This window comes from Lactuca saligna, chromosome 3 (assembly GCF_052625555.1).
Source record: "Lactuca saligna cultivar CGN05327 chromosome 3, ASM5262555v1, whole genome shotgun sequence".
NCBI classification, from domain to species: Eukaryota; Viridiplantae; Streptophyta; class Magnoliopsida; order Asterales; family Asteraceae; genus Lactuca; species Lactuca saligna.
Window position 1 is genome coordinate 215,726,395 of NC_136419.1, and position 17,452 is coordinate 215,743,846.

General features: G+C 40.5%; 1 protein-coding gene across 1 annotated transcript; it reads right to left on the reverse strand.

The window, feature by feature from the left end:
- Nucleotides 1-15,971: 15,971 nt before the first annotated feature.
- Nucleotides 15,972-17,199, reverse strand: LOC145034148 (uncharacterized). Its single transcript, XM_078982522.1, has one exon. The coding sequence runs from the start codon at nucleotides 17,024-17,026 to the stop codon at nucleotides 16,184-16,186; it is 843 nt and encodes a 280-aa protein (XP_078838648.1). The 5' UTR covers nucleotides 17,027-17,199; the 3' UTR covers nucleotides 15,972-16,183.
- Nucleotides 17,200-17,452: the final 253 nt, after the last annotated feature.

Genomic DNA, 17,452 nt, shown 5'->3' on the forward strand with positions numbered 1-17,452 from the left:
GTTTTCATTAAACAAAAGATATTCATTGCTTCCAAAATTTAAAGGAATTTCATCATTATCATAGCCAGAAAGATCAAGATCTTCGTACAAATCAGTCTCAGTCTCATTCTCTGTAGTCCCTTCACTGTAATCACTTTGAACTGGAACGGACGTCAAGACATGTTCTTCTGCCACAAGAACTTTAGGAACCGTTGTTTCTTCTTTTTCTTCGTGATCTGACACAGTGATAACATCATCTTCTGAAATCACCCTATTTGAAGATGTAGGCTCAGAGGATACTTTGTCAGACGATCCATGAGGCTCAAATGCTTCATTTAGTTCAGCAAACTTTCCAAATTTCACAAGCGGAAACATTCCTTGGAAGACAACCTTTCCCTTGCGATTCTACATGATCAGCCCAATTTTGTGAGGACCAAGAGACTTCATATCTAGCGTTTCTCCTTCTTTGACCAACCCTGGGAACTGTATATCAATAAACATCTGGATAAACTTGGGATACATCAAGAACGTGTCCCGTGTTGTTGCATTGATGTTCACCACAAATTCGTCCAAGATAAACTTCGAGAAATTGAAGTCTATCCCTGCAGCAAGTGATACAATGGCTCCAGAATTCCTCAGTGAGATCTCATCAGCACCAGACCTTCTGCCAAAAATGCAGCTCACAAAGACGTTGTCACAGCTAGGAATTTTGATGCCTTGAAAACATTGAACAATGATAACAAATGTGAACCAACAATCTAAAAACATGTAGGATACTTATTCAATAACAACAGAATTTCAATGAAACACTTCATACAAGCACTGCAAATAGTCAACAAAGAATTGGAAACCTTAGAAATCCCGGTTTAAGTCCATTTTGGACTAGGATTTCCTTATTGGGCCTAATGGGCCGATAAGCTTCTAATTTGACTATATTGGGCTTAGAACTCTTAAATGGGCTTTAATTGGACCCACTTCCATATATTTTAAATATTTTGGGCCATATTGGGCCTAGAATGAAATAAAATACCTAAATGGACCTTATTGGGCCATAACTAACCTAATTAGCCCTAATAGGCCATAAAAATCATTTCTTGATTTATTTTGGGCCAAAAGTTATCTAAATTATCTATAATTTGGGCTTAGGCATTTAAGGGCCCAATTCTTTCCTTTTCCTTCTCCAATCTCGGCCCAAGCCCACAAAGAAAGAAAGTTGACTTTTCCTATGCCACCTCACAATTGTTCGTGGGGTAACCAAGCATTTTTCTCATGTTCCCATGAATGGTCACTTCAAAAATCTCTCTTCTACCTCTATTCTATCTTCGGCCGAGAGCAAGGGAAGACACACACATACAATACACTTAAAACTCTCTCTAAGTCTTTAAGAACATCTTCTCATTTCTCTTTCAAAACTTTCAAGATTTAAGAGCTTTCAAGGAGATTTTTCCCACAAACACATCATCTAAGGTAAGTTAGTGCTTATATCTATGATCTAACTCACTTCTTTTCATCAAAAATCACCTCTTATTCCATTCAAATTCATGATCTTGCATCTTAGAACCTACTAAGTTCGAGATCCATCCAAGGAACTTGCTAGGGCCGAAAATAGCACCAAACTTCTCCAAATCTTCTTCAAAACCGAAACCACAACTCAAGGTGAGCTTCATACCCCTTTCTTTTCGGTTTTCAAGTGTTTTATGGGGGAGAATACAAGTAAATGTGTAGATCTTTGTGTATGTGTATGCTATGTGTGATTTGATGCATGTATGTGTGTGATTTCATGTGTTTTGTGATGAATATGTTACCAAAAAGGGTGTAAACCCAAGATATATGACAATTAGAAAGGAAATAAACATAATCTAAGCTATTTTTACAAGACAAGTCAATAATAATAGCTAATAAGGTCATGATGAACATATTCTAACATGAAACCCATTTTGGGTTTAAATTGTCAAAAATACAAAACTTGGGGTACAAATCGACAAATCACGGTTTCTTGAAGGTCAAAAAGGTCAAAACAGTTTCTATAATCATTTTTCTGAATACAAAATTTTCAAGGGACTTAAAATCTAAATTTTTAGCTTAATGGGCTAATTTTTGGGGTTTTCGGCCCAATAAGCCTAAAAATGCAAAAAAGTATAAATTTTAGGGGTTGAAATGAAACTTTCTGTAAAATAGGGGGTAATTAGCATGACAAAATCATTTTATGAGTCAAAAATGCTTTTCACTATCAAAAAGTACCAAAAATGTAAAGTTCTTAGATTGTGGGCCAAAACTGTAAAAAAAAGTTGTGAAAAATGGGGCCCTAACCGAGAAACACTATTCTGGAAGGGCTGAAGCTGTCAACAAAATAAATTTTGGGTTAAAATTGTGTTTTCATCAAATAAATACTACAAAAGTGTCAAGAAAAGGTTTTAAGGACTAAAAATGAAATTCTTCTATATAAAAGGACCAAAAGTGTTATTTTTATAAAAGAAGGGTAGTGAAAAGAACAAATCCCACTTTTGAACAAAATAATTCATTAATACAAAACACAAAATCCACAACTACTAACAAAACGGAAAACAAATACACTCTCAACAACAAATCTCGTTACAAACGAAGTGATTCGGTCTTGAATCAATACAAAACAACAAGTGTTGAACAAAACCATCTAAATAAGTACGCGATAACTACGATGAGCAAACTTACAAATTTTGGGCTTGGAAGTTTCAAATCATGCTTGTTGGGCCTTGCTATCCCATTAACATGATCTTTGGGCCCAAAGAGAATATGCTTATGTGCTATTGGGCCTCCTATGACCCGATTTCACGTAAAAGGACTTTTAGTGGCTATGATGTGCTATTGGGCCCTAGTGGCCCATTTGTATTACTAGTGAGGTCAAGAAATCAAATGCGAGTTGGGACAGCGTGCCTTTCGCATTCCCAACAACCTAAATAACTCACGGAAATAACGGGACTTCGTACTCCCCTTTTCCTCGTTTGTTAGGCTTACGAGAAATCAAGGTAAACAGATTTAGGACGTTAATCAAAAGTAATCATGGTTGTTGGATTAAGTGAGTAGTAACGGGCAACGCCTTTAAGGATCGTTCGAAACCTGTAGTTATAAACTAGTCATTTTCTAGTGCATGATTATAACGACTCACAAACCCTAATTAATCCAACGCCACACGAGAAATCAAAAATCATTCGTCGTGATGGTATAACAATTTGAGAATTCACTGTATTTTATGCATTGGGGAAAACATCGGGTTTTCCTAGGAAGTTCAACATTTTCACTTACGCGATTAATACTAAGGTTCAACATTTATACATGTTTTAAAAATCAACAAGCATATATTTACGGATCTCCACACTTTTTATAAACAATGATCTTTTCAGCGAATATATCGAATTTTTTGGGTTTTACAAACTACACAAAATCATTTTCCATCTGGGCAACCGCATCACAGCTACGATGACTTTTTGCCATCTACTGCTATTCTGTGATTTTAGCAATCCACGTGTATTGTGGGAAATTACATGCGATAAAATGAAAGATGACTACGTACATAGCTTTAAAACCCAAATACCATATAAGAGTGTTGCTTCAGGTGCTGACATAATTGAACAACAACGACTTCATGATTTAGATGACACCCTCCATTCCGTTGTCCCATCTAAATCAATGGGAGACTTTGTCCTTCGAGCTCCATCAACTGATGTCTTTGTTATTTTATGAAATCGGCTTCTGCTGGAAGAAATGAGCTACGACAAGGAAGGCCTCCTCAACCAGCACAATGAGCTGCTACAAAAGCTAAACGGTGACCAACGTTCAGTCTACAACACAGTTATTATTTCCATAGAAAACAAAAAACAAATACTAATGTTTGTTTATGGGCACGGTGGTACTGGCAAGACATTCTTATGGACAACCATCCTTTCCTATTTTAGATCCATAGGAAAGATTGTATTGGTTGTTTTTGCTTCTGGAATTGCGTCACTTTTGTTACCTTCTGGAAAAACTGCACATTCAAGGTTCAAGATACCTATCGAATTAACGGACGAAAAATCATGTGATATAAAAAGCGCACCTTCCTTGGCGAACGTATGAGCGTACGACACTCATTATTTGGGATGAAGCGCCAATGAGTGACAGAAGGTGCTTTGAATTTTTGGACCGGTCACTTAGAGATGTACTCGATTGCGATCAGTAGCCATTTGGAGGCATATCGATGCTTCTTGGTGGTGACTTCTGTACAACAGCATCACTACCCTACTTTCATGGTTTCAAATCAATGCAAGGGACACAAAAGGTCATCATTTGACATACCTAGACTATCCAAAATCTTACAAATGGGAAAAGTCATCTAAGTCATGGAGCCGAAGAATTATGAGTCAGCAAAAACAGTAGGTCGGCTTGTATTCGTACATCCTACATCTGGTGAATCATTCTACTTACGGATGCTCCTCTGTCACCAAAAGGGGAGTACATCGTTTGAAGATTTACAAACCGTAGCTGGTACTGTTTACCCCACTTACCGGGATGCTTGCAATGCACTTGGATTGATAGGTGTTGATATGTAATGGCTTACCTGTTTCACAGAGGCTTCCATCTGGGCAACCACATCACAGCTACAATGACTTTTAGCCATCTACTGCTTTTCTGTCAGTTTAGAAATCCACGTTTACTGTGGGAAAGTGCATGTGATAAAATGAAAGATGACTACGTACATAGCTTTAAAACCCAAATACCATATAAGAGTGTTGCTTCAGCAGCTGACATAATTGAACAACAGTACTTCTTGATTTAGATGACACCCTCCGTTCCGCTGTCCCATCTAAATCAATGGGAGACTTTGGCCTTCCAGTTCCATCAGCCGATGTCTTTGTTATTTTACGAAATCGGCTCCTGCTGGAAGATATGTGTAACAACCCAAAAATACGAGCCAAAAATTTCATTTTTGAAAACATATACTTAGCAAAACATTCGAAATAAAACGTTTACCAATCATAACATTCTATAAAGATATCGCATGTCTGGAAAAACATTTTCATAAAACATAATAATGTCAGAGTAAAAATCCCCAGGAAGATTTCATAGTGCGGAATACGAAGCATGTGTGTGATGGGTCGCTACCGCGCCGGCTCTTTCCCCTTCAAAGAAGAGGTACCTGAAACCAAAACTGAAAACTGTAAGCACGAAGCTTAGTGAGTTCCCCCAACATACCACATACCATACAATCACATAACATACATATATTGTCAGGCATATCTGGGTGCCCGACCTACCCCTTCGGTCCTCTCAACCGGATACAGACTAGTCTATCTGGGAGCTGGCCTCCCCTTCGGTCCTCTCGACCGGATACTGACTAGCATATCTGGGTGTTGGTCTCCCCTTCGGTCCTCTCGACCGGATACTGACTAGTATATCTGGGAGCTAGCCTCCCCTTCGGTCCTCTCGACCGGATACTGGGGACTATTTCATCCCCTACTACTACCACATAACACATATATCACATAATCTATCTAGCATGGCTGGGCACGACCGCCCCTTCGGCCCTATTGACTAGTATTCTGGGGACTATCTCCCCCTACTGTCATTAGCACATATCATCATATCTTACTAGCACATTAGCATATCACAGGTAGTAGCAATCCTAGATGAATATCACAGAGACAAACATCTATCATACCATCCTACTGGTGGGCTGGCATTGTGGCCTTAGACCTACCGTTACTGGAAGGTAACTCACCTCGTAGCTGCTGATCTGTGTGGGAATGGTCTGTCTGCTGCTGCTGCTCCGGAAATCCTTCGGCTGCAATTCCCACCAAACACTTAGTCAAATATTGATAACCGACCTCAGGGTAAACTGACCATTTACCCTTAACCAAACCATGAGTCAAAGTCAAAGTCAACTTCTAGTTGACCCGACTCGCCGAGTTGGCTTGTCAACTCGCCGAGTCCCTATCCCTTTGTCTGACCACTAACCTATCTCTACTCGTTGAGTTTGGCAATGATTCGATGAGTTTTCTTTCTAAGCTGATGACCCAACGTTCTTCATTCTACTCGCCGAGTTGTATGAACAACTTGTCGAGTTCATCTTCATTCAAAGAACACTCTATGCTTAGACTCGCCGAGTTGTATGAACAACTCGTCGAGTCCGTTCTTGAGGAAAGAAGATTACCTTGAACTCGCCGAATCATGGCATTGACTCGCCGAGTTACTACATGAGTGAGTCTGGCTTCTAACCCACTGAGTCACACCCTATGACTCACTACTCCAACCCGCAAACACGAAAAGGGGGAAAACCCGGGGACTCGTGACTCGACTCGCCGAGTCAGATGAACGACTCGCCGAGTCTGCCACATGCAAAAACTATGCACGCGATTTTTCTTGAATCCAACCCATGCCATTCATAGATCTGGGTTCCTAGGGCCTGGTTTACACATAAAGTTTCTAACTTTACGTGTAAATAAACACCCATGAGAGTTTTAGGGCTCAAAATTCACCAAAAGAGTAAATCTAGGGCTTTCATGCACTATGGTCCCATAAAGGCAGTAGATCCAGGCTCCTGGAGCTCAATCATGCCTAGATCTAGAGGCTAAACAACCTATCATCCACTCTAATACACAAAAAAGCTTGGGGAAAGGCTCAAGAAAGACTTTCATGGAGCTACAAGGGACAACAAGCATGAAAACAGAGGGAAAATGAGTTATACCTCAAGATAAGAAGGCTTAAATAGGGTGCAAACCCTTGAAATTTAGGGTTTCATCAGACAGCGGGGACTCGCCGAGACCGGAATATGGACTCGCCGAGTCGCCAACTTAAACGTGTTCCGGACCCCGTCCCTACTTGGCGAGTCGGACCTACAACTCGCCGAGTCCAAGGCTAAAAATGACAAATACTTAGATAAATTTTACGTACCAGGAACCAGGTGCTACAATCTCCCCTACTTATTTTACACTTCGTCCTCGAAGTCTGCCGCTCGATCCTGAAACAGCTCAGGGTAATGCACCATCATTTCTTCCACCGGCTCCCAAGTCCATTCCGAACCCTTGCGGTGCTGCCATTGCACTTTCACTAGTTCCACCCTCTCATTCCTTAGATCCTTCGACTTCTGGTCGAGGATTGCGACTAGGCGCTCAATGTAATTCAGGCTATCATCAACCTGTATATCCTCCAACGGCACCACCGCTGAATCATCCACGAGGCACTTCCGCAGCTGGGAGACATGGAAGGTGTTGTGGATCTGACTGAACTCGGCTGGCAGATCCAGCCTATATGCCACCTTGCCTACCCGGGCTACAACCCTGAACGGACCAATGTATCTCGGGCCCAACATGCCCCGCTTCCTGAATCGAATGACGCCTTTCCAAGGCGACACCATCAGGAGAACCATATCCCTAACTTGGGACTCCAGGTCTGATCGACGCTTGTCGGCGTAACTTTTCTGCCGACTCTGCACAGTCTGAAGTATGCTTCGAACGTGCTGGATCCTCTCTGTCGTCTTGAGCACCACCTCGGTGCTCCCCATGACCCTTTGGCTAACTTCACCCCAACATATCGGGGTCCTACACCTCTGCCCGTACAACATATCGAATGGGGGATGGTCAATACTCGCGTGGTAGCTGTTGTTTTACGAGAACTCTGACAAGGGAAGATAGGTATCCCAACTACCACCGAAGTCTAACACGCATGCCCGCAACATATCCTCCAAAGTCTGAATGGTCCGCTCGCTCTGACCATCCGTCTGCGGGCTAAAGGCGGTGCTAAAATGCAGACGAGTGCCCAACTCATCATGAAACCTCTTCCAAAACCTGGAAGTGAACCGCACATCTCGATCTGATATCACTGACACTGGCACCCCGTGCTGCGCCACTATCTCCCTGATATAGATATCGGCCAACTTTTCGGCCGAGATATTCTCCTGAATCAGGATAAAATGGGCGCTCTTGGTCAAACGATCCACGATGACCCAAATCGAATCTACTACTCGCGCCGTCCTGGGAAGCTTCGTGATAGAATCCATCGTAATATCCTCCCATTTCCACAACAGGATATCCAACGGCTGCATTTTTCCATGTGGTCTTTGATGCTCAGCCTTGACCTTCCTGCAGGTAAAGCACCACTCGACGTACCACGCCACATCCCGCTTTATGCAGGGCCACCAATAGTCTAGGCGAAGATCCCGATACATCTTCGTCGCCCCTGGATGAATAGAGAATCAGGATTTGTGAACCTCCTCCATCAAGATCTGGCGTACGCCTCCGAGATATGGCACCCACACCCTACGGTGCAGTGTTAATAACCCTCGGCTATCATAATCGAAGGAGGTGACTTGACCCACTATACGCTCACTCTTCCAATGTTCCTCCTTCATAGCCTCCTATTGAGCTTCCCGAATCTGCTCTAACAGTGGAGTCACCACCGTCATCCTCATACACACACCCCCGATCGGTCCCGCCTTACGGCTAAGTGCATCGGCCACCACGTCGGCCTTCCCCGGGTGGTAAAGGATCTCGCAATCATAATCCTTCACCACGTCCAACCACTGACGCTGCCTCATGTTCAGATTCGGCTGATCCATGAAGTACCTCAAACTTTTGTGGTCCGTGTAAATGGTACATCGAACTTCGTAGAGGTAATGCCGCCAAATCTTGAGGGCGAAGACCACCGTCCCCAACTCTAAATCATGTGTCGGGTAGTTTGCCTCGTGAGGCTTCAGCTGCCTTGAGGCATAAGCAATGACATGACCCATCTGCATCAATACCGCACCTAAACCCAATATGGATGCATCACAATATACCACAAAATCCTCTACGCCCTCGGGTAGGGCTAAGATTGGCGCCTCGCACAATCACTGTCTCAGAACCTCGAACGCTTCCTGTTGCTCAGGCCCCCACCGAAAGACCACGACCTTCCTAGTTAACCGTGTCAAGGGTACGACTATCTTGGAGAAATCCTGAATGAATCTCCGATAGTAGCCTGCTAAACCTAGGAAACTCCGAATCTCGGATGGAGACTTCGGAACCTCCCGTCTCATCATGGTCCCCACCTTGGCCGGGTCTACAGAAATCTCATTCTGGTTGACGAGGTGCCCAAGGAACTGCACCTCGCGCAACCAAAACTCACATTTGGAGAACTTGGCGTACAATATTTCCCTCCTTAAGGTTTCCAAAACCTCTCTCAGATGCTCCTCGTGCTCCTCCTGTGTCTTGGAGTAAACCAAGATGTCATCAATGAAAACTATCACAGACTGATCCAGCATCGGTCTACACACGCGGTTCATGAGGTCCATGAACGCGGAAGGAGCATTGGTGAGCCCAAATGGCATCACCACGAACTCATAATAGCCATAACACATTCGAAATGCGGTCTTCTGCACATCCTCCTCTCTGACCCTCATCTGATGATATCCTGAGTGCAAATCGATCTTGGAGAACCAAGATGCTCCCTGCAACTGATCAAAGAGGTCGTCAATCCTCGGGAGTGGGTAACGGTTCTTCACCGTCACCTTGTTCTGCTCCCGGTAATCTATACACATCCGATACGACCCGTCCTTCTTCTTCACAAACAGGATCGGGGCTCCCCAGGGTGAACTGCTCGGACGAATAAATCCCTTGTCTAGCAGCTTCTGCAGCTGCGTAGACAACTCCTGCATCTCGGGAGGAGCCAATCAATAGGGTGCCTTGGCTATCGGAGCCGCACCAGGAACTAGGTCGATCTTGAACTCTACCTGATGCTCCGGAGGTATTCCAGGAAGCTCCTCCGGGAACACATCAGTGTAGTCTCGCACCACTGGAACCTCGCTCACCCTCGCCTTATACTGGGTATCCAAAACATACGCGACATATCCCGCGCAACCCTGCTGAAGGTAATGCCTAGCTCTCGCTGCTGAACATAATGTAGGTCCACGCTGTGGCCCCTCGCCGTGGATCACCAACTCTCCCCCGCTTGGGGTCCTGATCCGCACTAACTACTGTGTACAATCTATCACCACCCCATTATGGCTCAACCAATCCATGCCTATAATCACCTTGTTCCCCCGCAAAGGGATAGGAACCAAATCCAACAAGTAGCGCTCCTCAAATAACCTTTGGACACAATCCCTGAATACTGCTGACGCTCGCACCGATCTATCATCGGCAATCTCTACATCTAAAGGGCAATCCAACATGCCCGAAGACTCAGTAAACCTCTTGCTAAGCGCAAGGGAAACAAATGATCGGGTGGCACCCGAGTCAAACAACACCTGAACAGGAATACCGTTCACATGGAACGATCCTAAAGCATATACACGGAGCACATATCAATATCATAACATCACAAAAATAAAGTAGAGGGAGAGAATCATACCCGTCACCACATCGGGTGCGGTGCGTGCCTCCGCTGTTGTCAGCTGAAATGCCCGACTCCTCACCACTGGAGCCTCTTCCTTACCCTGTCGGCCATCTATAATCCGTAGGGTAGCTAGAGTCGGCGCCTTAACCAGCGCTGATGCTGTCAACTGGGGGCAATTATCCTTCTTGTGACCCCTTTGGTTGCAGTGAAAACACAGCAACTCTGATGTCTGAATCACAGGTGCAGGGGCGGTACAATCCCTGCTGAAGTGCTCTAACTTGCCACACTTGTAGCAGCCTGACGATCCCAACTTGCACACTCCCTCGTGCGTCGTGCCGCATTTCCTACAGCGACCCCGCCCCTGTTGGCCTTTCGGCCCCGCATCTGATCCCTTGGGGTTCTTCCCCGAACCCCCATAACATGCCCCTAAGTTCATACCTATGGCCATATTTCACAATTCAGATTTTACATACAAACATGAGACTAGAATCCTCTAACATAACGACCCAGACTTCAATGTCCACATCAGCCTTTGCCACATGGTTGCTAGCTATAGGAGACGGAGTCATAGGTGTACCAGACAAAGATGACCCATGGGACTCAAGTTGGGTAAAAATTCCATCTTCACTCCTAATACCAGCCACTCCAAACTCTCTACAAACACTGGTAGATTTTGTTTATGGAGATGGTATACTTAACAACCCGACTGCCACACACCTTTCAGTAAGAGCAATAGTTTCTCCTACAAATGAGACAGATGATGACATAAATGCTAACATTTTAAAAATGGTCACCACAAGTGGCAGGACATACAATAGCACAGACATCATGCAACCAAATGGCAAGCACACATCGGATTTGGAAGGCTTGTATCCAATCAAATACGTAAACCAACTAAACTTTCTAGGAATAACACCACACAACCTTACAGTTAAAGTACATTTTCCACTAATGTTGTTAAGAAATATAAACCGGAGGGAAGGTTTATGTAAGGGTACCCGGCTCATTATCTCCCAATTGTTACCGAACGTTATTGAAGCAACCATCATATCTGACACTTTCATTGGAAAACGTACACAAGTCTTCAGATTTGCCATTCATGTTTTCACGAAAACAGTTTCCAGTGAAAGTTTGCTACGCAATGACTATCAACAAGAGTTAAGGACAATCACTGCGTAGAATTGGCATCTATTTGTCATAGCCTGTCTGTGCGCACGGACAACTTTATGTAGCACTATCCCGAGCAACATCACCAGATTCCATAAAAAATACTAATAAAGACCAATGACACAATGGAAGACAATCAAACCAAAAACGTTGTCTTCAAAGATTTACTACAGAAAGTTACTTCAAGAGAGGTCTATAGTATCACTGCCTCTCATACCTTTCGTGAACTCTTTTCCGAAAAGCATTACTGATTTTTGATATCTTTTTTTTACTGTTGACTGCTCCAGCATAAATTACATATATATAGAATTTCATATTCTCATCCGAATATACCACTGATTTTCACATATTTCTTTGTATTATAAAACACAAAGAAGTCATGACGAGCATCTCATAACTGAAGATTGATGGTATTGGAGGACACCCACAAGTTAGAATACTACATAGAGTCCGTTCTCAATGTTTCACAGTGTTACAACATATCAGATTACAACTGCCCTCAGTTAGATAAGTATAAAAAATTCCTTAAAAATGAGTTCTATATTGATGTTGGCCTCCAATTTGTCATAGTACCAATTCCAGACACAATAACCATACCCAAAACCTGGTTTCGCTTTGTATCAAAGTCACATCTCATGGAGCTTGGAGAAACACCACCATATTATCCAGGTAGTGATGACACTGACATATCCGATTACATACATGTTCCTTACACGGTTCCATTTACTACTAAACATATTACATTGGTGTTTTATCAAAGATCAGGGACTGCACCAAAGCAAATAGGGAATCATTTGTGTTACTCATACTAACCGATGAAAGGTATACATGTTAATCACGAAACCACACTTATCAATTTTTTCATAGCTATCTAATACCAAAAACAATTTCAATTTTATTAGTGGTAGCGAACTTGCAATCAATCTATGGAAAGAATGTATAACTAATCCACAGAAATTCAACCGCACCTCCTTACATCCACCACCTACAACAATGGTTGTTGCGGTCACGAACCTAAAACCGTCCACATCTAGTGGTACTTTTCTAGACAACCCTGTATATATAGCTCTTGTGATTATGACATCACGTCCCGTCATGCTTTTAATCTCCAAATCACTTTTCTATAGGAGCATTACGCCATGGCTCATCACATGCTACACATATCTATGTGAATCCATAAATTACAAAAAATCATATATTCCATATGGTAAACATCCCATACTAATATGAAGATGCCAGCAGATTTACAGGACCTTCAATACCAGTGCCACCACTATTAGGAGCACCCTCGACCCTATATGACATGAAGGCCAAAAACAGATCCGATCTCCTGGTAACGTCATGTTAATGATACCTCTATTTACAAATAAGATTCATTTCACACATCCACAACCAATTGGTTTATATCTACAACATAAAACATTCATTGTACGGGCTTCAATCAAAGAATTTCACTATCAAAACAATTGGTTCCAAACAACATGTCCAACATGCAAGGATCCTATCTTCAGAAGGGGTGAAAACTGGTACTGCGGTGCACACGCACTAATTGAAAAGCCGACTTACATGTAAGTATCTTTTCAATTAAACAAAAGATCATTATTCCGTCACAGCGGTCTTTACAAATATTTTCCATCCATAGATACAAGTTCACAGTGACCATTATCAATGCTACGAACACCATATCGACACTTATATCTGAGACATCATGTCGGAAGCTGCTAAAGTCATCACTTGATAACTTTATATCCGATAACCCACTCATAAATAGAAACACCCTGCCCTCAATCATCACTAATCACAAAGAACAAACAAAAATGATGTCAATCCAAATGCTTAGAGCATCGACTCCCGATAATATATGTTTCATAATAATAGATATCGAAGACTCAACAACCATGTCTGAAACATCTGTCCCAACAACACCAGCTCCATCACGAATGACAAGAATGCGACCAAGTGACACAACACCAGACCCATCGACACCTCTTCAGCACGTTGCACGTGCTCTCACCTACGATCCTACAGGTAAACACACACGTAACAAAATCAAATCGAAAAACAAAATTCCGAAAAACATACTAACAACTTTCAATTCATGTTTGACAAAACCTACGCCAATAAAAAAAAAAATGCAAAGCGGACCGCCAAACAGCAAACTTCATAAACAAGCACTGCAAAATCCATCTTTTGTTTGGACCAATATCACTATATTTTGTAATATAAACATATCATCATGACTCCCTACTACTGAAAACAATAACAAATAACTTTGCATGAATCCTCTTCTTCTAAATTTAGCAGATGTTTTCATAAAAAAAATACTGGCAATATACATATCCATCCAATAAAAAAAATAGTGACAATATACATATCCATCCATCATTGTTTAAATATATAATAGCATGCCCAACTTACATACACAAAGAATCATAAAACCAAACAAATATAATCTATATAACACCTTTTCCTGTATCAATTAAGGAACCACCTACATAAAAACATGCATGTTAGCCATCACGTGAAACATGAATACACAGATAATGATTTGAATAATCCATTAATTAATAATATTACGTTATATCTATGGATCTACTAAATCATTATAACCTCATTAACGATATCTTGAACATTACCATTATCCAATTAAATGTTGCTTCATAAATTCCACCATACACATTGCATAACAAAAGAATATTTATGATCAATATTTATAAACTTACACAAATTACCACTTCATTTATATAAGATCCAGTTGAAGATTTAGCCAGATATTCTGACCAATGTCATATCTAACCACCACACGGTAGTCATCGAATTAATTACCAGACCTAAAGTTAGCCATTCTATGTACCAAATCAAGCAAACAAACGTCATAGCTGCCCTATGTGCAACATGCTCCAGCCGAACTGCCATACATGCAAAAAAACATGACGACAACTATGGATATATGCAAGAAAATCATTGAAGACCACCCAATACCATGACCAATGAAAATCAAATCTTTTGCCACCCTCTAATATCATTCCCACTGTTATGTAATTCAACCCATGTAAATGTAATGATCCAGTAATGAATTAATATGTTTTGTTCCATAAACAATCGTTTCTTGATATATTTATCTGCTGAAAAAGTAAAACAATATAAACATAAACATATAGAGTTCTTTAAGTATTTAAGAAACATATAAAATAGTTTCAATTGCAGTCGAATAGATATCATCTATTTCATAAGGGATAAAAGTAACACAAATACTTATTACATTTTTTTTCCTGTATGTGAAACCCACTATCAACAACATGGAAACCTTCTATCCCCGCGTAGCAGGGGTTAACTTTCTAGTTAAATATTAAAAATAAAATAAATTTTATACGAAGTTGAAACAATATAATAAATTACATTCTTAGATGGACCGCCACATAAATAACTCTATGCTAGATAAGTATTTTAATCAACTAAAATTTAGTAAAATTAAAAAGAAAAAGTCTGGTTTAGGATCACAAGTGTTTATAAAAACTTTTTAGTGACAAAAAATAAACTATTAATAAAGTTGATTACCCAATATTTTTAAAACTTTAAAACCTTTTATATATATATATATATATATATATATATATATATATATATATATATATATATATATATATATATATATATATATATATATATATATATATATATATATATATATATATATATATATATATATATATTAAAAAAATTATGGCTTAATCAAAAAAAAATCCAAAGACTTTTCTACATAAAACCCTAAAAACATTTTACATAGTTTAGGAAAAAAGTTGAATTTTGACAAACTAAATTCTCATTTTTAGAATGGCCATTAACGTATTCTTTCATAACTTTAGGTTATTAAACAAAGTTTTTTTTTTTCTTTCTTTTATATCATTTTAATGGATTAGTATTTTTTTTATATCGTATATACGATGTTATAAAATGAGCACTAATATGTCTTTCATGCTTATGGTCAACATGGTCATTGAACATAAAAAAAATTGTTAAAGTGTTGGGTATGCGTTATTATAATGTTATTATGGCTAAAGTTGCAATCCATAACCTAGTTAAAACATAGAGAACAACTTATTGTAAGAGGCATTGTAAGAGGCATGGTAACGATAATGATAGATAAAACCACTTTCTAACCAATCAAATCTCTCTCTCTCTCTCTCTCTCTCTCTCTCTCTCTCTCTCTCTCTCTCTCTCTCTCTCTCTCTCTCAACATTCCATAACTTACTTATAACATATGAACACCCCTCATTTCTAGTAGTGTTAAGTGTTTCATGTCGTTTTGATGTTTTTTATACAATTTTTGTGTTTTCCATCGATAATGATATTAATTATTTTATCAATTGCAAGTGAACAAAAATATTATTTTTCTTTGTGTTTTTAACAATTGTTTTATAAACTAAATGTTTGGCCTAGAGAAAGTGATACATTTTTTCATAAAAGAAATACACAAGAATTATTTAATTTTCATTCTTTCCATTTGCTTCCATATTCAAGAACACACTTACAAATTTTATCACACTAAAAAACATTTTTCGATATTAAAATATCAAGAAAAAAAAAAAACAAGAAATCATGTAATAAGTACGAATATATTTTCTTTTTCGTATAAGATAAAGTTTTGAAAGTGTAGGGTCAAAACGGTGATTGACCTCACTCTCAAGTTTCAACCACCAACGAACTGTAACCGTTAATCCAAATCTTGACCGTCCGTTTCAATATTCTGATCTGACAGACCAGATCTTCTCTGCAACGTCAACCCACACAACAAACTAGCACCGTCCGATTTCCGTTCTTTCTTTCCCGCCACTATAAGATTTGATCTGACGCCGTTACTGTCGCTAAACGCCGTTACGGTGGTAGACGACGAGGAGTTAGAGGCTATGGACTCCGTGTCATCGGAGAAACAAACCGACTCTTCACACGATGAATTGCAAGATTCCGGTTCAGAAGATTGCTCGTTGCTTTTGACTCCGACATGGTTGAGACGCCGTGAGACTTGCCGTGATTGATTGAAGATTTTGTTGTGTTTTCCCATTAGGTCACGGAAACAGATGGCATAGATTCCGGTCAAGGAAGCGAAATCGGAGCTGTTGTGAACGGTTGCAGCAATGTTAAGAATGCCGCAAACTCTACCGGAAGGACGACGGATGTGCAGGGCGGAGAAAGCTGGAACGTCGATCGTCGGGCCGGATTTGGGGGTGTAATTAGGGCTGCTGCTTAAAAGGTAACGAACGGTGCCGATAAAGTAGTCCCGAATGTATCCAACGGCGTAGATATGGAATTGAACGGCGGAGGTGTCGCCTTTGACGAAATCCTGAGATACTCGGAAGATGAACTTTTCGTTCCAGGTAGGGTTTTCGCCACCGACGCAATCAAGATCGCTACATAGTTTGGCGTTTGAATTCACCCATGCGAGAGCGTAGGTGTGCATACGGCGCATCATAGCCGATGGAGGAATCTTCAACCCTTGTGCTGAGATCAAGTTGATCTCTAGAATCATCGTCTCTGGTTCATCAATTTGAGCCTCCATCTGTATGTATCTCTGATTCTCAATAACGCAACAACAAACTGATAACAGATGTTATTATCTTTCTTATTACGAGAATCGGAAAGATTGACGATTCAATATCAAGATCAGTGAGAGTGATCAAGGATTGAAAGTGAGAGCGACCGGAGAGATGGAATGAAATGAATCTGTTTCTTCTCTCTCGCCGGCGAGACTTCTTGATGGTGCTTTGGGGTTTTATGCGGGGTTTACAGCGGAAATTACTAAATAGCCCTTAAGAGTATAATGAGCCGGGGTTCGGTGGCAATTTTTTTTATTTTTATTTTCTTTAATTTCCAATTAAACTCTTAGAGTGTTAGGTCAATAAACTTTTTTTTTTTTGAAACGGCAAAATATTATATAAATAAAAGACCCAACAAAAACAAGGTGCTATAAGTGGGATGATAACAA